At 45.2% G+C, this 22554-nt stretch overlaps 2 protein-coding genes across 2 annotated transcripts; one reads left to right on the forward strand and one right to left on the reverse strand.

Annotated features, from left to right (window-relative positions):
* Positions 1–789: 789 nt before the first annotated feature.
* Positions 790–16981, reverse strand: tab1 (TGF-beta activated kinase 1/MAP3K7 binding protein 1). Its single transcript, XM_062547196.1, has 11 exons — positions 16921–16981; positions 15863–15993; positions 14463–14613; positions 11202–11288; positions 10371–10509; positions 8420–8536; positions 7718–7829; positions 5651–5795; positions 3663–3876; positions 2447–2600; positions 790–1014 (listed from the first exon to the last, which is right to left on the reverse strand). Exons 1-11 carry the CDS (start codon positions 16951–16953, stop codon positions 792–794), a joined length of 1506 nt encoding a protein of 501 aa, XP_062403180.1. The 5' UTR covers positions 16954–16981; the 3' UTR covers positions 790–791.
* A 60-nt stretch (positions 16982–17041) lies between these two features.
* On the forward strand, positions 17042–18032 carry zfand1 (zinc finger, AN1-type domain 1). The gene has a single exon (XM_062547208.1). It carries the CDS (start codon positions 17066–17068, stop codon positions 17882–17884), a length of 819 nt encoding a protein of 272 aa, XP_062403192.1. The 5' UTR covers positions 17042–17065; the 3' UTR covers positions 17885–18032.
* The last annotated feature ends 4522 nt before the right edge of the window (positions 18033–22554 follow it).

Here is a 22554-nt window from a genome sequence, read left to right on the forward strand (position 1 = left end):
GTTTTTTTTTGTTTTTCTTTTTGAAAATGCCCATTAGCAGTCCATGTCTTTGGCTCACAGTTCATTGAAGGCAATAGTTAAAAATAAAGAGGTGTAAAGTATATTCCCTTCTTGACGAATTCATGTTTTCAGTGGGAGCTTGATGAGACAAGCCAAACTCCTCTCCCACAACACCTCGGTGTATGTATATTACTGTATATCTGTGACCTGTTTACCATTACAGAATATCCTACACATTCAACATGTTGTGCATTACAGTTTTCTTCTAGAATTCACCGCTTTCAACACAATCACCTTCGGTGATGGAATGTGCCAACCTCGCTAACCTTTGCTTACACTCATCCCAGCATCACTCAAAACATCTGTGATCGTAGACCATGTTGAGATAAAATAAAAATATGATCAGGGGTGCAATGGGCCAAGATCCTACACACAGAGAGCAAGCACAAGCTTGAAGTCTGCCTGCCTCATGTCTGCATGGCTCAAAGATCAAAAACAGTAAAAAAAAAAAAAAGAAAGAGGAAAGAAATTGCACTACGGCCACTCTTGGCAGATCCATGTTGGGAATTTGCTGACATCTGTGAGCCGTAAACTTGGGAGTTATGCATTAACAATGTCACAGTCGCTGAGTTCATCATGGAGTCTAGCGGCGTACTCCCACAGAAGCCCCGCTTCAGGCAACCCATCTGACCCCCACAACCATGCAACACTTCCAACCCAAAAGTCCAATCCCTCTGATCCGCGGTTCCGCCCCTGACACCCCCAACCCCCTTCTCCCACCCCCGGGCTCCTCACTGAGGGCCCAGCCCGCCCTGTGTGCTCTGTCCGTCGCTGTGGTCCGAGCCCCAGAGCTGGTAGAACTCGGTGAAGTCCACGTAGGGCGGCACGCGTCCCGTCTCGTCCGGCTGGGCCGCCTGGCTCCCCCGCTGGCGGAAGAGGCTGCCGTCGCCCGAGCTGGAGCTGGAGCTCTGCGTCTGGGTGTTGGTGGACTGCAGGGTGGCGGTGGGGCTCTGGCTGTGGGGGGGAGGGGTGGCGGGGGACATGGGGACGAGAGAGGACACAGGGTCAGGGTCCAGGCTTGGGTCGAGAGAGCCAGGCTCAGGGATAGCGTCGGGCGGCAGGACGGGGTCAAGGTCAAGGTCGGGGACAGGGAGGAGAGGAACGAGGTCAGGGTTACAGTTAGGCTCAGGACCAAGGAAGTCAAAGTTAGGCAAGGGGTCGCGGTTAGAGTCCGGGACAAGACAGGTATGGTTAGGAGGGGGGTTTGGACCAAGATTACGCTCAACATCAGGAATCAGACAGGTGCCAAGAATGAAGTCAATGTTATGAATAGGCTCAGGGTTAGTGTTAACCACCAGATTGGAGTCAGGATTAGCAATTAGGTCCAGATCAAGATAAAGATTAGTATAAGCAGTAGGTGCAGTGTTGGAGGCCGTGTTGAGACTAAGACTATGGTTGGTGTTGGAGAGAGGGTCCAGACCAATAGGATCAAGCTTAGCAATAGGGTCTAGGTCTGGACCAAGGAGAAAGTCCAGATCAGGGAGAGGGTTGGGACCAAACCCAACGTCGGAGTTGGGGTTGGGGTTAGGGTTAGGGTTAAGTCTGGGAGTCGGAGCATGGGCAGGGATCTCACTTATAGGCTGCAAGATATCCACGGATATGGAGGGGCGGATGGTGGAGACCAGCACCATGCTACGGGTGAGGCCAGAGGAGATAAGAGCAGGCATGGACAGAGCGCAGGGACGGAGAACGGAAAGCAGATGAGTGGGAGTGAGAGAGACAGAAATGGCAGAGGATGAGACGAGTGGAATGACAGTGTTGATAAGCCATGCACATGCTGACGAGAAGTGTGTGACTACAAGAAATCAGCACTTTGTTCAGTTGTTTGGCTAGTTTGGAGAGTCACTAGTCTGCATATAGCGCAGTGTAGCACACATTAGGATGAGAGAGCCCAATCAGATGGAATCACATCAATTAAATCTACTCTATACCACCCACACACTGTCATCAATACAAATCTGAGTCCCCACACATGTAAACCATATGGTGCTAGTTTATGATGCAACAAAGTTTGTGTTTGCAAATCAATCTCACAATGGAGTTCAAATCAATTTTATGTGTGGATGGACGGGACATTGTCCACCTTAAAGACAAAATCATTTTTTTCATCTCATTAATCATTTGAAAGTCATATCCCTTGTAGACCAGACTGGATGGCAGCCAGGTCATTACAAGTCATTACCATTCTCGATACAACTCTGAGTTAGCAGAATTGATCTCATCGGGCTATTGCTTCCCCGTGTTCTGAACTGAAAGTTCCAGCCGTAGACAAAACAATACTGTACATCTGACTGGCATCAAGTAGACGCAACAAATGGGAAAGTTAGGAGTGGCTGGATCAAGCATGCAGACAATAGCAAGAGTCTGGAGGGGGTTTCCAGCATACCCAGGTGTGGGGGTCCCTCCCTCCAGAGTGGAGGCGGTGTTGGTCCCGTTGGTCAGCGTCCCCTGGGAGGGCATCACCAGGGAGAGGGTCACGCTGGTCTTACTGGTGTTCTGGTTATTGGAGTAGGGAACGGAGACCGGGTAGATGCGCCCACCTGCCATTGGAAAACACAATGGATGGAGAATCATTGTTAGGAAAAAAACACAACTTCATGAAAAATGCAATCTATGGATGGAAATGGAATCCATTTTGTATTGTTTTATCTATAGGCATAGATCTATACTCCTTTTTTAACATCGCTTGGTCACTTCACTGTTTCTGTAATCTCGGCTTCATTGAAAATGAGGGCTACTCTCAATGGACCCTCTGAGAATAAATAAAGGTTGAATGAATGAATTGTTAACATTGGCTGAAGCTTGCTCAATTGTTCAAATGTTTTGGCAACATGTAAACAACATCTGTTGGTCAGTTCCTGTTTCTACGAAAACTCAGAGAAGTGAAAATACAGCAGAATAAAGCTCAGTTGATGGACAGAAACATTACAGAACGTCTTCTGTAATGTTTCTCTTGTGTATCTATAACATTTAATATACCATATACAACGTGTAGTCAACATCTATAATGCAATCTACATATTGTACGTGAATGTGTAAAAATATCAATCCCTCACAGGTGTTGTGTGGCTGAGCAGTGGTCGTAGCATCTAATCGACAAGCACCTCAATAAAATGAACAGTTTTGAGTCATAGGTGTACACACTGTACAAGACCTTCAAAAAGAGCTGATGCTTTAACAGCCAGTATGACAGCAGATTTTCACTCAAACCTAGGAGAAGCACATCTGACTTCGCTCGTAAATCGTGTGATCTCAACCTTCACATGATTAATGGGCTGTATATGGATGGCTTCTCCTTGACCCAGGTTGATTGAAATCCTTTGGCCACTTCTGCCTTTTTTTGTAGATGTAGTCGTGCAGCTATGCTTCGAGCAACTAAGCTCATGCACCATCTTTGTGCACAATAACAATTAAGCAGAGAGAGAGCCAAAGGATTCCTTTTCTGTCCGTGTCATTAATGCGCTCATATTCCAGCGCTAACAAGTGCATAGGTGGGAGTTGCAGAGCTAAGTGGAGAAAGCGAAGGTGCTCGAGAATGCGAGCGGTCGGGGGGGGGGGGTTGTGTTGCGGCGCGGAGACGAAGCGAACGGACGCCGGCTCACCTTGCGTGGGCGTGAGCGAGCCGTCGGAGAGCGGGTAATTGATGACGCGCACGAGGAGGGTCATGTCCTCGTGGCGCGAGCAGTGCGATGCCCGCTGGCGCCCGCTCACGAAGGCGTCGTGGTGCAGCCGCTTCACCCGCTCCACCACCGACTGCGCCGCCGCCTCCAGCGTGCTCTGCTGGGCCAGCTCCGCCGCCACCATGGCAACCATCTCCTGGAACGAGAAAAGGAGGGGGGGGGGGGGGGGGGAGAGAGGGGGAGAGGTTAGTGAGGTGTGGGAGTTAGGGAACGGAAGGACTTGGCCTGCATGAAATGCTATATCACTGGGGTCAGTTTCCCAAAAGCAGAGTTGCTAATTACGATGCATCTTCCATGGTAGTGTCACTGCCAAATGGGAGTGAACCGTATTTGCGTCACGCGTAAACGAAACAGAAACACGGTGTTGATATTCGGTCATATTTCGGTCACATTTTAGCAAGGGCTAACAAATATGCTCTTAATTAAATTAAAAACGTGATATGTGACAGTATGAAGCTTAACTGTTTGTGCATGCGCAACTGAAATCTACGGACTCACATTCGGCAGTGACACTACCAAGGTGGTTGCTATTGTAATGGTCAACGATGTTGATGTTTTGGGAAACAGACTACTGACTGCCAAGCGAGATACAATCTAGATATGCTAAAAATGCTGTTGGGAAACTGACCTCTTGACATGAGTGGACAAGCTGCCCTGCAAGAGGGCCTGCTAAGAGATGTTGACAGCTCTTGGAACTTCTAGCTCAGCTGGTAATGTATGGTACGTCAGCATCATTCTGGGCTTGAGATTCATTTTGACAGAGTGCATGTTCAGTTTACTCTATGCATGGTTGTATGCGAGCTTTCCACTTGTGATAATGGCAGTGGAGGAATCTGGAGTAACAGCTGTGGAAAACGCTCCTCTAAGCTGTACAAGCAAGTTACGACACTAAAGTGTTATAATGTTAAACTGCATGACTAAGCTGCTGTTGAATAAAAGACACCAGTAACGTTATGTTTAAATGTTGCGATCATCATTTCTGCTAAGTGCACAGACTTGGTATTCTATTTGAGATGACACCACCGTGTTGGAGTTCACATACTATGCTGTAATACACAGCATGCCGCAGCAGGTTGGTCATAATAATGAATAAACGTTTAATAAATGGTTTTCACCGTGAGTGGGAATAAGGCTTGTGTGTACACATGCACCATGAAGTGAGAAAGTGAGACCCATGTGTTTAAGGGAGTGCATGTAGAAGATCTAATTAATGCTTTTTAATGGGACACAGACTCTTATTATAGTCCATGTGCTGCTACATGCTACTACAAATAACATTTCACTAGTTTAGTAATTCATAATGATCTAATTGCTACTATTATTATTATCATAATTATTATATGGCATAATCATAGTTCAATGATAATTATGACATAGTAATAATATTACTGCTGGAATATGAGCGCATTAATGACATGGACACAAAAGTAAACATTTAGCTCTCTCTCTGTTTAATTGTTATTGTGCACAAAGATTGTGCATGAGCTTAACAATAATGATAACAATAGTAATAATAGTCATATAACTATATATATATATATATATATATATTACTAGTTTTACTATATATATATATGTTATAATTATCATTTGCAAGAATGTATGTCATGTGCTCATTTTCCCTTCACCAACAGGAGCCCCAGACCTCCCAATGCCATTTCCAGTGAAAGTCATAACTGCGGCTGCATTCTTATGACCCACATAATGAACCGGCGGTTCTGAAGTCCGCCACCACAGAAAGCCTTTGATGTGCACCGCCACCCAGCGGCCCTGTGGCCACACTCACAGCTGGAGTCAAGAAGGTCGCCAAAGGTCATCGCTCTCCCTCAACCGGCTCGGCTCTCAACTTGGCTGCCGGTCGGGGGGATGGGGGGGGGGGGGGGGGGGGTTTGACAGTGGCGCGTCCGTACCTGATTGGCCTGCTCGGGCCCGTGAGCGGATTCCAGAGCCTTGATGAGACCCTCGGACATGAGCAGCAGAAAGCCCGTCACTCCCTCCAGCGACTGCCCTCCGTGGATCTCTGCCTCGGCGATGACCGGCTTATTCTTAGCGGCGCTAAAAAGGAGAGGCGAGAAGTTGGAGAAAGACACAGAACAAACATAGTTAGAGGGGGGAAGGCTTCAAAGGTAAAGGACAAAACGCGAACGAGAGAGAGAGAGAGAGAGAGAGAGAGAGAGGGAGGGAGAGGGAGAGGGAGAGATAGATTGAGAGAGAGAAAAGGCAATGGCATCAGGCATCAAAATATCCACAAATTACTCATGGTTCGGTCTGATGATTTTGCTTGTGACTCTGCATGACCAAAACGCCAGAGTCGCTCCACAAAGGGGAGCAATTCAATTAAGTGGACTTTAGTTTTTCTTCCCCCCCCCCTTTTTATTGTGTGCGTGGATAATTTGAATCACATTCAAAGCTTAAGACCTATTTACTTCCCAGCGGGGGCAGGAAATTGGAGCTCTTGGTGTGCAGGTTAATGCAATTTAAAAGGACTCAAAGTGGTAATGCCAGACTTGGACCGCAGTCAAACAGCAGGCCTGAGGAGCAGACCTCAGTGTTCAGTCAAAACATTTGGGTTTTTTTTTTTATTATCCTCTCAGAGTGTATGTGCTGTCAGAATCCCTGAAACGGCAATAAACACAATGATGATGACTCTTGTCTGTTTGAAGAGTTCCAAAGAGGCTCTAAAGCAACAAAGCGGAATCAAACGGTCGGTGAGAATCTGCTCAATAAGCACAGTCTTTAGTCGCCATCAAATGTGCCCTGTGTTCTTGCAACGGGTTTCGACACAACATCTGCGCTGCATTAATTAACGGGGCAAATTTTTCATTTGATTTTTCATTCAATTTTTCGTCTGAAACATTTATTGCAGAGTGGCAACAGAGATAATCACTAAGCTCTCGTTATCCTGCTGCTTTAAAAATAAAAAAGAGAGAGACTATTAGACTAGATTAGAGCTCAACACGGCCGTCCAAAACCGACTGTTCGAGTTGGGTCGAAGCGCCATTCATCAAGTAATCGTTGGGCTCGGGACAGACGAAGATGTCATGACCTGGTTTTACACTGGCTCAGTGGACCACAAACGTCTACTATTATTTCAAACTTTAAGCCACTCTCACACTACCTTTATTATTTTTGAGCCTTATTCAATCTGACGCGCCAGGGTTACGTAAGTGTTTGGCATTGGGGAACACAACATTTTGGTCTCCTAAATCAGGGGCCGGTCTAATTTCGGTCTCTGCTTCAGTGGTTAAGCTACCCAGGGATTCAGCCACTACCGAGGGTGTCCCACTGTCAAATGCATGCCAGTGCGCTGACAAATTCTGTTCCCCTCCAACATCCCAGAATGCACCTCATCTGTCACTGCCCAGAATAAAACATAATCCAACAAATGATGTGGCCAGAAAGCTTGAAAGGTGCTGAAAGCTTGAATACATGTTAAAAGCTACCTACAAAGCAACTGGCACATTAATGTCACAATGCTAACTCCATACCCTAGTAAATTATTCTTTGCATAGACCTCGCATCTTGACCGAAGTAGGCCTGTAACTTGTACATTTATATTTACATTGCACTTCAGACAGGATATACGTATTTTACAACGCAGGGGTCTGAACACAAGTAGTATTTTAACCGTTTGCCTCGTTTAGAGAAGACATCATGGGTGTAAGTTTGATCATAAAGCTCCAATCCAGTCTGACTGAATGGAGCTGAAAAACAGTGTTAGACTCAATGTTACTGTTAGCACTGTAGCTCCCTGGCAGCTTTATCTGTTGGCTACAGCAACTCGAGCTAGGTAGAACCGACTGTTTTGTGTTTTTTTGCCCCGATAGTACTCGATGACCTTGAGAAACAGAGATCTATGTGAAAACTTGGCAGAGTTTTCCTTTAGTAGTAGCAGTAGTAGCAGCAGTAGCAGCAGCAGCAGCAGCAGCAGCAGCAGCAATAGCACTAAGACCCCAAGACACGGAGCGGGCCCTCACCTCAGCACGTCGATGTCCGTGTAGTTGAACTTCACCTTGTAGTCCCCAATCCGGCGGGTGCTGCTCTGGCCGGCGATGAGGCTGGTCTGACGCAGCCGGTTGGTGTCCAGACCTGCCGGCGCACACGACAGGGGTCACCTTCAGCGTTACGGCCCCGTGAAACGACGGCCATTAAAACCCAATCATTAAACCACATGACACAGGGGCTGTAATCATCCTCACCCCCCCCCCCCCCCCCCCCCACCCCCCGGTCATCAGTGAGCTGAACATGCAATGAAACCAGCACATTAAGTCAGTGAGGAAAAGATGAGGGAGGCTTGGACTACACACATAAAAGGTATGTAATTGAGGACTTCCAAGGGCATGCATATTAGAGATGGGAAACACAGTCAGGATCAGGAAGCCCTTCACCTCCTACTACCTGAACCTTAGGAATCAGCTCCATCATTAAAAACCAGCACGGATGAGAGCAACTTAGCACCACCCTCCCAAAGATTCAAAATCCCTCTTTATTGACCACCACATACCATTATAAAAAAAAAAGTGTGAAACTTTCGGTCATGCCGGTTTCTAAACGGATGGATAGTTAGGCCGTTTTCTTCCAACTCTGTACTGTTTTTACACGTAACAGTAGGAGAATGGCCGCAGCCATTACCACTGCCACCCCCTCTGCCCCTGCGGTCTCTCTCTCTCTCGCCTCACCGAGCTGTGCCAGCCGAGCGAGCTCCTCCTCGTTGTCCGTGGTGTGGGCTCGGCCGATCTGGATCACCTGGTTCTGGCCATCGCTGGTGGACTTGCACAGCAAGGCGCGGTTGGTCCCTGTTAAGGAGAGGAAAGGACACGGGAGCCACAAAGCAGAAGTTAGCGCCGAAAACTGTTTACACAAGAGCGGTGTCTGCGTTCACACACACGTCATTGTTAATGGAGCTAATAAAGACAACCACGCGTCTTGCTCAGGGTCTCCCTGGGTGGGCTTACTAAACTCAAATGAGACCATAAAAACAGTTGAATTTACGGGATGATACAATTACCACTGCCTAAATAGGCAAGGCAATGGGAAGCTTAAGTAAGCCTACTGTATAAATTTTATTATGCTTTTTTTTACAGGGCAGCTCTGGTTAGGCCATATTTGAGCTGGCATTAAGCATGTTATCCTACACACACATTATGCAAATACAAAACATGTCTATAAAATGCAAATAGCCGTTAAATAACCATGCAATTGTTAAAAATAGATTATAATGTATTTTTCATACAATTGTGTCCATCAAAGCGACCGATATTAATCGACTACACCACAAAGCCTGCTTCAGAGGTACAGTAAGCTACAGAAAACTTCTCTAGCTCTACTTCATCTGATGTGAGCTATGCTGGATCGCCATACATATTCACTGCCCAAGAAACTCAGAAAATGGTGTGTTTGCCTGAAGCATTGTTACACAGACAAAAGTGTTGGACACAAATAAGATAGAGCAAGAGCAGACATTCCTTGAGCCGACTAAAGCGAAAAGAAAAAACGGGACACCGAATCCCACATTTCCGCACTTCTTTCCGACTTTCTCTGAGGGAAAAAGTGTAGCCGAGGCAAAAAAAACCTCCAACACTAGTCTGCCATGTCATGAGTTCTCGTGCAGACATGTTAACCTGCCTGTCTGAGACACTTAGCGTTACGCTAGTGGAGTCTGCAGTGCCTTGGCCCACTCCTACCACATGCTCCTGACCCTGTCCAAGCCTTGCCCTCGGATGGGGTGTTTTGTTTTCCTGTAATATAAATGACTTTCACTCTCTGCCCTTCCCTGACCTCCAAAGGAAACCCTGCGGTCCCTTGCTCTTTCCTATTAAGGGGCCAGACAGACACCCTTGGCATGAACTGACCCTCCTTGATGTCTGGTTTGTCAGACAGAAACAATAAGCCTCAGTAATTACCCAATAAAGAATCATTATAGCAATGGATTTGCCTTACATCGACCCAGACGAGCCCAGGGAGGGAGGGGATCGCTGTTTTGCTTGATGTTTTGTGTGTGTGTGTGTGTGTGTGTGTGTGTGTGTCAGTCTGTCTATAGGCGTATGGGAAGCTTGTGGAGAGTTGCACTCTATCAACTTCCCGTGTTATGTGTTCTGCGCTGAACTGTTTTGGAATTCAGAAGTGGTACACAAGTTGTCTCCAAAGCTGCGAACTGGCTCAGCATTTAACAATGAGTGCCTGGGGATGGTTAAGGGGTCTAAATATGTCTGCAGTCAGTGCACTAAAGCGGAACACCACAGCTTTTTTTCACCAAGAATAACAAGTCCTTCACAAATGCTCATTGCAAACATTTTCAGCATTGCGTTGGAGGCCATTGGCATCTCACCAACACAGTTTAAGCTGAAACAATCGCTGACTGCAGCAACGCTAGGAAGTGAAAGATTGTTTCAGTGCATGTTTCTAAACACCCCAATGTGCTAACAGAATAGAATGAGACCATTGTGTGTGTGTGTGTGTGTGTGTGTGTGTGTGTGTGTTTGTGAGTGCATGTATGTGTGAGTGTGTATGTGCGTGTGTATGTCTGTGTGTGTGGGTGTGTGTGTATGCGTGAGTGCATCTTTGTCTGTGAATATATCTGTGTGTGAGAATATATGTGTGTGTGTGTGTGTGTGTGTGCATCTCACTGACCGACGTTGGCGATGTAGAGTTTGTTGTTGAGGATGAGGGCCACCACTGCGGTGGCGCCCCCGTTCACTTCCTGTTCCAGCACGCCCAGCCTCTCAGACAGCTTCTGACACTGAGGGGACAACTGGTGGAACAGAATACCCTACAGGGGACACAGAGAGAGAGAGAGAGAGAGGAGGAGGAAGAGAGGAGAGAGAGGGGGTAGGAAGAGAGGAAGAAAGGAAATGCATAATATGTGATAAAAAGGAAAGGTAGGTAAAACAGTCTACAAATGTATGCACTGCATATAAATGAAAGTAGAAATCCCAAATCTATGCACTGAAGGTGGATATCTGCATTCTATAAGTAAAGCCAGCCATCATTTAATTGGACTTCCAAAGAAGGTCAAGTACATACACACATAGGCTACACATAACAAAGAGCCACTTTACATCATATCCAGCTCTTCACAGGCATAGATGTGAGGTGACCTAAAAGCTTACTGGCCCCCAACAGTTCATTACCGCTATTTGAATATTTACAGCCATTATGCATTATAGTATGTTCAAGCGCACAAACATGGTCCCCATAGAAACAGGCTGGATGCTTTGTTCCACAGAATGACCCTGAGTCATTCTACCGCTCGGGAAAGGACCACTGATGGGAATTTTCCATTCATGCCCAGAGTGGTCCAGGGACCGAACAGGACCTCCCCGTGTGTGATGATGGCCCATGTGTGATGATGGCCCATGTGTGATGATGGCCCGTGTGTGATGATGGCCCATGTGTGATGATGGCCCATGTGTCACTGGAGTGAGAGCACCTGCCCTGCCACCTGCACATGCACGTCCTTACCTCGGGGATCTGGGACTGCAGGCTGGTCTTCTCGGCCAGCGCGTCGCCGATGGTCTCAAAGTAGCTCTTCTCCACGGCATCGAAGGCCTGCGACGACAACAACAAACAACAGCACCCGGTGAGCGCCTCCTCGGTTCACTTCCCCCAAATGTTAAACAACGATCAGACAGAACGGTTTTTTTTTTGCCGTGAGCTTTGCATTTTATACGTTGTTTCGTATTGGCACAGTGAGCCGTTTGCCCGCTGCTTATGTTCCCAGAGCGTCTCGTGTTTCTGCAGGGATGCACTGGCTGCCCAGCTCGACTTGAAAGAAGTTAAATTCCAAACAGAAAAGCACCCGTGTTTGCATGAAAACATAGAGCACCTTGCGTTTTCTAAGCAGCAAAGCATGCTGCCCTGTTTGACTGTTACCTAAGGCTCCACACCCCTGCCACTGCAGGCTATTTAAATATAAATAATACAAATAATAAAGTTGACTGGTAAAGAGCAGACACTTTAATCCAAAGTGACAGAGACTGGAAACAGGGAGTTTGGGAATCAATGTTTCATGAAACTCAATAAAGGAGTGAATAACATTTTTTTTATGAGTGCACTCATTAAGTAAGGGACAATGTATAGAACACTGGTCATTATCAGAAAATAGGTCCTGACAGGGCGAACAACGCGCAGCGTTGACTTGGCTACTGTTTCGTGGTTCCGCTAACAAAATAAAAAGTTCGCCACACAGATAGAAGTTGACAGTTTCAGGTGTTGCATGGTAACATCTTACTAGCCGAGTTTCACTTTCAATGAAATTCCATTGCAATTTGCGAACGCATTTGTTGCAGATTGATATGAAAGACTTGAATTAGAATCACAAAACCCATTTTCCTTGACAGCGTTCTGACTCTGTTACACTTAGCAAAAGTCTGTTATCGAGAAATATCAGACCTCCGAACGTTGGGAAGGCCCATTCAAGTGAATGGAGCATTCTATAGCATTATGAAAAGCCATGTAATAAGTTAGACATGTTACACAAAGAATAATCTACACCACTAAATAGTAACACTCGTACACTGCCGGTCATACGTTTGAAACACCTACTGTTACACCTATTGTTACATTGTAGACCAAAACTATGAATTAACAGATGAGGGATAAGGGTAATGTAGTAAACAAAAAAGAATAAACAAAGCTGTTTGTTTACATTTTACGTTTACGTTGTTTACGTTTTATTTTCTGCTCTTCAAGGCAGCCAACTTTTGCTACGATGACAGCATCTCACACTCTTGGCATTCTCTCAACCACCTTAACGGTAGACACTGGGAATGGTTTTCTAACAGTACTGAAGGAGTCCCCATACATGTTGTACGGGAACTTCTTTGCCTAAAACATAACACCTAAAAGAGTGGGCGTTTCAAAAGTTTTGACCGTTATTGTATGTGAAATGAATATTTCACACTGTTTACGTGTCGTGGGACGTGAACATCAGGGTCGCGGTTGCCAGGTCATTTGGAAACCTTTTATGCGTTGATGATTATAGAGTGAGAGTGCTATTCAAATCAATTCTGCTCAGACATTCTGTGGTGGGTACAGCCTAGCCAGAGAGGAACTCCTCTGTTTCCTTTTCAATAACGTACGAGAGTACGCTGCCTACATTAGTCCGAGGGACTTTTACAGGAACTGCTTTAAATATTCACCGAGTACTCTCATCTCATGTCAAGCTCACAGCGTAGTTACTGTAAAAGTTCTACACAAAGTTACCAGTTTCATCTCAAGTGAGCCATTCTATTATGCAGTCCATTACTGGCAACACAGCAGCAAAGTTTACATTTACATTTATGCATTTAGCAGACGCTTTTTCCAAAGCAACTTACATATGTCAGTTATATTAAAAGGGCGACTTATACATGTCAGTTATTATTGCAAAGGCATTGTTACCTTGTCCCTGGAGCAACTTGGGGTTAAGTGCTTTGTTCAAGGGCACAACGGTGAAAGCTGGGATGTTTAACAGCATCTATTTTGGCATTGAAATAAGGTCTGGTGTCCTGTACATTGATCAAGCCCATTTTCTCAAGGAGAATCTCGGTTCAAGTTCTCGTTTAGTGTAGGACTTAAGTCCTATTGAATATATGGGAAATCGCCCCTAAAAGTCTACATTTTCCTAACGCCTCACATTCAAATAAAATCACTGATTTGTCTGAAGAGAATGGGTGTTGTAACGTGTATCTCAATAATGCATTGTACAATCACTGCCAGCCCATGTACTATCAACAACATGCTATTACCACTATGCTTTTAGCTGGCCTGCTCAATCATTAATGATGACTTTTAATTCATAATGTACACGTAAACCTAATGAGTTACCTCCTGGACTCATCAATAATTCTCTGACTAATCCTCCTAAAACACAAAAATGACATGGTCCCTTAGTGGCCTACCACATTGCTTGGGAACTGGAAGGCGTCTTAATACAATTATGAAGAGCAGAATGACCAAGAATATATATGACATCATTCTAGAATATGAAAGTAAGGCTTAGTAAATCAGAATATCTCTCTCTAGGGCTCTGTAGTAAATTAATTACTTAGACAATAGAGTGCGTAAGTGAAAGTGTCACGTTGTCTCGGTAACACGATTTCCTGTTCTAAACAAACAACCTGCAAGTGGCATTTTATATTGCCTCACCGTGTTGTTTCTTTCAAAATGAAAATAAATGAATTTTAAGCGGTAAAAATCACTACCATGTCAAGGCGTTTATGTAAGCTTCTGGTGTACTAACAGGAAACGTTCATGCTAGCATGAAAAAAAAGTTTATAATGTATTGGCTAGCTGGGCAAATCTATTATTACATGAAGTTAGCTAATGTCAACCGATGTCAACTCGTAGATTAATTTGTGCAAAAACGTGGCTTTTTCTGTAAAACAATCATCTGGCATAGGATTTTTGTGAATTTGGTTTGTTTAGAACAGAAATTTTGGTTGTTACGGAAACGTGACATCACACTTACGCACTCTATTGGTTAGGATTGAAAGAAAAATATGACAAGCCCTCACTGCTCCCTGAGCACCGCTGTTGGGCAGGCAGCTCACTGCTCTGGGTTAGTGTGTGCTTCACCTCACTGTGTATTCACTGCATGCTGTGTGTGTTCACTAATTCACGAATTGGGATAAGTGCAGAGACCGAATTTTCCCTCACGGGATCAAAAAAGTATATACTTATACTTGACCTATAGAGAGGCCATCTTTGCAACTCTTCACCTAGCGGACAGAGGTGTCGCACCTGAGATATTATCCGGCGAACGTCTGCGTCCGAGTGTGTGGAGTTGAGCTGGCCCAGTAGGAGCTCTGCAGTCAGGCACTGACACATGAAGTTGGCCACGCTGCTGCCGTCGTAGCCATTAAACACGCCGTACAGGAAGCACTCTTCGGTTCTAATTGGACAGAAACAACACCGACATAGTGAGCAGAGGGGTATGGGCAGCATGCAGAGCATACCAATGGCTGCCTACAGACTAAACCTTCAGTCAAGGGCATCTTCAGCACAAAATCCTGATAAATGACAGACTAATTGCAGTACTGCAAACCACCACAAAATGTCAACGGCCTGGTCTGATATTACAGCTCTATGGTGCAGCCTCTACTGGTGAGGCTGGTCTGATATTACAGCTCTATGGTGCAGCCTCTACTGGTGAGGCAGGTCTGATATTAAAGCTCTATGGTGCAGCCTCTACTGGTGAGGCTGCTGAATTGGTACCAACTGAATATTTGCTCATTTCCGAGCATGTCAGAAAAATACAGACACTGACAAAAATGTGAAAGGCCCTCTCTAAAGGCAGTGCTTTAGTTTGTCCTCTCTGGGCTACTGTACTGTAAGAAGATGGCAGCATGACATGGCAGATTTCTTGAAGGGGTCTGCTTGCTCCATCGTATATCAAGGACTGCTTCTAAGCAAATAAACGATAATAAATATAAGTATCTATAATTATACGCTGATAAAAATATGACCAAACATTATTGGATATTCAAGGAGGTTTATTTGTCACATGCATATGATTACTACTAAAGTAAAGAATGCAGTGAAAATGTCAGGATAAAGAAATATTTTTGGATAAAGAAAAACACAACTGCAACTGCATTTGCAAGCAATATAGAGGCCCTTTCATACCAATCTAGAGATCAGGGCTACACTTGGGACAGGTGTTCACTCAGGAAACAGAAACGGTAGTTTCATGAGAGTCTATTGGGAAATCCTGCAAGTAATCAGGTATCAGGAACATCTGTTTATTCAAACTAGGGACACTTGACTGAAACTCAACTAACTACTGCCTCTAAACTGCCACAAGACTTATAGAAAGAGAGTATCGGTTTTACATAATCGACAAACCACAGGCGTCACATTCCAAGCTTCATAAGGTACGCTGACAACAAAATATAATTTGGATCCCACAGGCACTACTCAACAACCAGCAGCCACCATTAGCCCACATCTTAAACAACATGGGTTGTGGCAGTATGTGAGATAATGTGCAAAAACAGCAGACAAGGATGTGTTTAAGTCGACATGTGCCTGGAAAACAGTGGTTACAGAAGACTGTGGTGGACCACCAAAAGTGCCGTATATAGGTCACTGATAACTGCAGCTCTATTAGCACCATACAAAAAAATACACACAAAAATTACCTGAACCGGAAATGCCCATCCTCGTACGGGTGGCTCTGAGTGCCCTTGCCATCTGTTCCGTACACACAGTTGGGCGCACTGCCCACACCGCACATCTGGCACAGGGGCAGGTCATCTGTCCAACTCTGATGCTGAAGAGAGTAAGGAACGAGAGAAAAGAGTTCAGCAATGACTGCATCATCCAGGATTACGCAAGAATGCCTTACTGCTATGGATGTATTAATAGAGTAAAATAGTATCATATTAATACACCCATAGCAGTGAGGCACAGTGTACAGTGATTTTACGATTGGAGCAAGTTAGATAATACATTGTGTTCTACTGCAGCTGACTGTTATATTAGCTTGAAACCTTGAAACAGAAGAATGTTCACCTAAAAGTTACAGGCCATCGTCTCTTGGTATTTACTCTAGCCACAGTGACTAGACTACGTGATTTCCCTGCTCTCTTCCACCAACAACAATGATGAAATGCAATGTCTGGCAAGCTTCAGCCTCTCCTTTGATTAGCCTCTGCTGGTCACATTCTAGTGTGATAGATACTGTACACGCCTGTCTGTCGTCTATAACGCAAGAAACTTGACAACTTGAAGATATTGACAACTATTGTACACCTTGATTTGTCAACACACGTTCACTTTATGCAAAAGCTAATGTTTTGAAGAGTTAGCTTCCTCGCAGGCCAGGTAGCCAATTAAATGTTCATGTGAATTCATCGTGTAAATTGTCTAGGCAATGAAGTATATATAATCCCTAAATGTTGAATGTGAATCTTTACTAAAATGTAAATGTTGCATTCAGAGGAGAAGAGATGACTAAATTGAAACTTGTACGGACTGTCAAACTACAGTTAGCTAGCTAACTACTCTAACGTTAGCTATCTGGAGCTCCAAAAACACTGCCGTGATGCAAAGGAAACACTGGCAAATCGTGCACGTTTATCTCTGGAAAATCATGCGTAGTTCAATATGATAAGCAAGCTGCCATCTATTCGGCAGGTTGAATTTGTCATGTTGTCGCAATATCACACAGAAAAGTGTTGCTAAAACAATTCCTTACGCTCTGCATTAGATTCCTCCGCTGCGCCGCCATCTTGAGCGGAAGTGGATAACTTCTAATAATGACGTCGAAACTCACGTAACATATATGTCTATGCACGTACCCCACGCATCAACGCAGCAGTGTGCGTACAGCGGAAGAAAACATGGCTGAACTGGACATCGGCAAACATTGCGAAGTCACGGCTTGTAACCAAAACGACTTTTTGCCCTTTACTTGTGATGCCTGCTCTGGTGTTTTCTGCGGGGAGCACAGAAGTCGTGAATCACATTCATGCCCTCAGCTGAATGTTCAACGTGAGGTGATTGTTTCAGAGGGTAGCGCTAGTAGCAACTTGTACCAATGTGCATTTCAGGATTGTAAAGGTAGAGAACTGCTACCGGTCATCTGCCCCCACTGTGAGAAGAACTTCTGTCTTGCTCATCGACATCAAGATGACCACACGTGTGAAAAACTTGAGACACAGAAACCGCGAATGGCAGCCACAAAGGAGCTGGTTCAAAAGATTGTTGAATCAAAGAAGAACACGCCGTCGAGCGGTCGTCGTAAGGGAGCTAAGAACAGCGCAACAGCAGCAAAGGTTGCACTTATGAAGTTAAAGATGCATGCATCTGGCGATAAAGGAATACCACAGGTGGAGAGAGCCTATTTCCAAGTTTTCTTGCCCAAGGAAGCCAAAGACCGCTCTGTGGGCATGTTCTTTTGCACTAAATGGACTATTGGGAAAGTGATCGACACGGCTGCTTCACAGGCTGGCTTGAAGAACAACAACAACGTGCTAACAGCCAAGAAGCTGCGGTTGTGTCACCCTGAGACAGGTGAAGCTCTCAGAATGGATGTCACTCTGCTCTCTCTACTTGAACAAGAACTTCCACTACATAATGGAGGCAATATGATCTTGGAGTACCTAGACAGCGGATGCACTACGTTGGATGATGTTGGAGCATATATTCCAACACCATAAAAACTCCTTCTGCAGTGCTGATGTCAGGGAGTTGGACGTTATTGATCTACCCTGAAATCTCTCCTGAGACTTTTGAGAGCTCCAAATGGCCATGCATTTGTTACCGTATTTTACAAATTGATGATAATAATAACTGTGTTAAGAAACAGTTTCTGTTGCATTATTTCTTATAGTTGCCCACAACAAAATGTCCATGGAATGACATTCTTGTCAGGGTAGACCATGTCATGGAAAGATGGTGCTTTTAACCAGGGCATCTTTTTTAAAAAGTGTGTTACCTTGCCAGGGGATGGATTTTAAAGGTGAAGAGTGAAACTATCTTTTCTAACCTATAGGTGTGTGGGGGACAGTAATGAACGGTTAAGCATTAAGTTAAGTCAGCGCTCGTCTTTGAGTATGGTTTTTAGTTTTACATTACAGAAGCAAAAGGGTAACTAAACTTACCTCAAACTCTTAAACATTGTTATTGCTTATTTTCTTTATTGGGAAATGGCTCTTAATTTATCCATGATACATGTAGTTTAATGCATGCTGATCTTATCACTTATAAAGTGATAGTGTCTTAAAGTCAGATTATTTTCCAAATGGCATGTTTGTCAATATGAGGTCTTAAAGTTCTTCCCACACCCTTTGTAAGCTCTATAAGACTTTCATTCAAATGTATTAACATTAAGCAATATCAAGGCCAGCTGTCACAAGCAGTGGTTCTCAACGCGTGGGGTGGGCCCCAAGTGGGGAATAGAGATATGACAGGTGGTGTGCGAGGATCAGAGGAATTCTTTTTTTTTTTTTTGGTGCCCATCTTTAATAATGCCTTACTTTTTTTGACAAGGAAGATCATATATTCAAAACGATATAGCCATACACAAACAAAAGTCATATAAATAGAATGCACCACCGTATAAACAATTAAAATAACATCTGATCCAGTGGACTGAGACAGGAAATGTAGGCTAATGTGGAATCAAGATGTGATAAAAAAAAAAAGTATTTTGATATTAACATTTTGCTTGGTTGATGGGGCCAGGTGGGGCCAGAGAGAGAGAGAGAGTGTGAGTGTGAGTGTGAGTGTGAGTGAAAGTGTGAGTGTGAGTGTGAGTGTGAGTGTGAGTGTGAGTGAAAGTGTGAGTGAGTTGCGACACGCGACACGCTTTGATGTCGCCGCCACGCGAGCAAAAGTTCCAAAAAAACCTGTGCTGAATGGCTGAATTGCATGAGGGTGGAATGTACTTCTAGATGCTGGAAGGTGTAATCAATTAACTCATTAACTACTGACCAAGGGATTGGCTGTAAATAGTTCCAAAAGTCCCATAACGAGGAAATAGCCTGGAAAAAGCGCTGCCATTTTTTCCTATGGAGGTCTATGGGAGTGTCGCCACTCTGTTTTATCTACCGCTCTGGGTGGGGCTTGAAAATTTCCCACCTTCAAAGTGGGAAATGACAGAAAAAGTTTGAGAACCACTGCTAGATCCCTTGCCACATCTCACCTCTGCTGAATACATGCAGGCTCTGAAAAGATTTTTAGTGATTGAATATTTTAATTTAAATCTTGTTCTCACATCAGCATTAAAATTAAATGGTTGCTAAAAACGGCCACTGTAGGCCTATTTTACAAAGCTATGATGACTTCATACTGCCTCTCTTGTACGACTAGACTACCCTCTTGTGGTGAAATATCGCATAAGCTACAGCAGTATCATTTGTGATTAATTCCACGCAAGATTATTAAGATGGCCGAAGAGATTCTTTCATTCTACTTAAATATATTATCTAAGTCTAAGATGTGTTAAGGTGGGAAGATCCACCTTAGTCTTGTTAGTCTTCCAACTGTCCACATAGTATAGAAGTCCTACACTCCTAACTTGCCTTATAATGTGTTAAATTTACCCTGGTTATTTGGCCAGCCGTTCAGTTGCAAAGTATTGTGAGTTACTGATTTGTCTTAACTGTCTATCTATAATGATCAGTCTGAATTGATCACATTATTAGTAATAGGATAGGTATAAGGAATAGGCTTGTAATACCATGCATTTGAGATTTGTCATTTTATTTTCTGTGCATGGGTAAAAAAAATGTCAGAACACCAACAGCTGTAATTTTTTTGGTCTTTATTGTTAAATTACAAAAGTATTGTTAAGGTGATGGTGAATTGAAATGGTCAACTTCAATTTGAACACAGGAAAGTCCCCAGCTGCATGTGCTTGCTGTGGGTCCCCTCCATATTCCCACGTGCTCTCTTTGCTACTGAGCAGCTTGGGGCATCTTCTTCTGGCCTTGGCTATTGGTCGTCCTCCTGCAGCCACCACGACGTGTCACTCAGCTTGATCTGAAATGTGACTCTTTTCTTCTGTTGTCCAGTCCTCTTTGTCCTGTCTGACCCCGCACTGGTCTCCGTATTGCAGGAGTCATGTGATCTGACGGGGAACGAGCTCCAGGTCTGGTTGGCCTTGTCGATTTTCCTCCGTCTCTCCTCTCCCATCTTCTCCTTAGTTTGTTGCATGGCGTCCATTTTAGCAAAAAATGCGGTTATGTCGTCATCGTCGTCCCTCTGTGCGCTCCTCCACACCTCCTCCTCTCTCGGTCGCTCCTCTGCCCTGTCGCTCTCCTCCTCTGACAGCTCCAATGTCTGCTCTTGTCTCATCACTTCCAGCTCTCTCACCTCCTCCTGCACTTTTCCAGCAGCCATTTCCTCTTGCTTGCCTTGTTGTGTTTGGGTGTCAGTCCCACCAATGGCTTCCTCAAGCCACAAGACAAGGTCAAAGTCACCTTCGCTAGCGGGTGCCGTATGCCTCCCCTCCTTTCTTCGTCCCTGCAGATTGGTAACGGGCGTGTCTCCAGTTTCGAGTGGGGACTTCTTCGCTGGACTGTTTGACCCCTGACCCTGCAGTCTCATGTCCTCGCCCCATGCCTGAAGCCATTGTGGGCGGGGCTTGTCCACGTGTCCCACCTGCACCTGTGGACTGGTATCATCACGTCCGCTCTGCACAGTCCGCTCTCGCTTGGCCTCCTCTCGCTCGTTCTCCTCCTCCAATTCCATCAGCAGCACTTCCACCATGTCGTCATCTTTCTCCTCCTTTAATCTAACTTCATCTTCCCGTTTTCTCCCAGTCATCTGTTTCGCATTCAGGGGGTCTTCTTCTTTCTGTTCGAGCTCTTTCGTGGTCACTTGTTCTTCCCGTTTTCTCCCAGTCATCTGTTTCGCATTCAGAGGGTCTTCTTCTTTCTGTTCGAGCTCTTTCGTGGTCACTTGTTCCAGTATCATGACCTCATGTTTTTGGTGCTGTGGACTTTCATTTGACTCTCTCTCTTTCTCCTGCGTTTTTTGTGCACTTTTCTTTTTCTTTTCCTCCTCTCCAGTTCTCTCTTTCACAGCTCCGCTTCTCTGCATCGCCGAGATCGTTTTACGCTGCCGCTCTATCTCTGTCCTTTTAGTTGGCGTCTTCAGCCTCTTCTCCGCCCTGTTGTTGTTGCCTTTGAGTTCTCCTTCTGCGGCCTTCCTTTGGGCAGCCTCGCGTCTGTCCTGAACAGGTTGGAGCTCCATGTCCTGCTCCATCACTCTTGACGGCTCTTTCCTCGTCTGCTCCTCTAAAACACCGCTGTGTCTCACTGCCTCTTGTAGCTCAGCTCGTGAGATCTTCTGTTGAATCTGCACTTCTCTGTCTTTCTGTCCCCGTAGCTGGTTGTTTTTCCTCTGCAAATCGGATTCCCTCTCCATCTGTGCCGTCTTTGTCGTCTTTCTCACCTTCCTCACCACTGGAACATCCATCTGACTTATTTCTTTGTTCCCCTCCATTTTCAGATCGTCCTTCTCCACATTCTTTGGCCATCTTCTCGCCATCTCTTTCTTCTGCGGCTCTAGCAGGTTCTCCTTGGTCCTCCTGTGCAGTTCCTCTTGCAGGAACCGGATCTCCTTCTCCCGGTTGACGATTCTGATGAGGTCCCTGGTTCGGTTCTCCTCCAACTGATACCGTGCTCTGCCCACCTCTCGCAACTCAAGCACCAGGAGCTCCAGCTGAAGCTGCAGCGTCCTCTCTCTCGCTCTGTCCACTCGGTCGTCTTTGCTCGTCGTAGCTACCTGACGCCTCCTGAGTGGAACCCACGCCCTTCCGTTCCCAGCGCTCTCCACATCGCCACTCTCGTATTCGTCTATCTGCTGCCGCCTGTGTCCTTCATATGTAGATATGCTCTGGCCACCCTTACGGCTGAACTCTCCTGCTCCTAGCTTCATCTCCAGGCTGCAGAATCGTTCACTGAGCAGGGCTATTGTCCTAGTCAGCATCTCAAACTTCTCCATGAAGAAGTCTCTGTCGAGGGGCTGCGCTCTCTGGTCCCTGTTTCCATCTACACTTCCTTCTACTGGCTTCCCATCGGGTCAATCTGAACGGATGATCCAACCTCTCGTACTTGCCTCCTCCTCTCTCTGGGCAGATCCTCTTCCAGCATGTTTGCAACTGCCTCACTGCAAAGTCATCCTGGACCCTGACCCGTTGTGCACAAGGTCCTCCAAGAAGTCAGATGTTTCACAGCAATCTCACTATGATCAGCTAAATCAAGGAGAACCGGTGTTAAGAGGCCCATTTTCATCAATTAAGCAATACATAGCTGGTTGTAGGCGTAATTAATCTCATTACAGATCAAATTGAGAATTTTTCTGCTGCATTAGTCCAATA

This window comes from Sardina pilchardus, chromosome 1 (genome assembly GCF_963854185.1).
Source record: "Sardina pilchardus chromosome 1, fSarPil1.1, whole genome shotgun sequence".
Classification (NCBI taxonomy): domain Eukaryota; kingdom Metazoa; phylum Chordata; class Actinopteri; order Clupeiformes; family Clupeidae; genus Sardina; species Sardina pilchardus.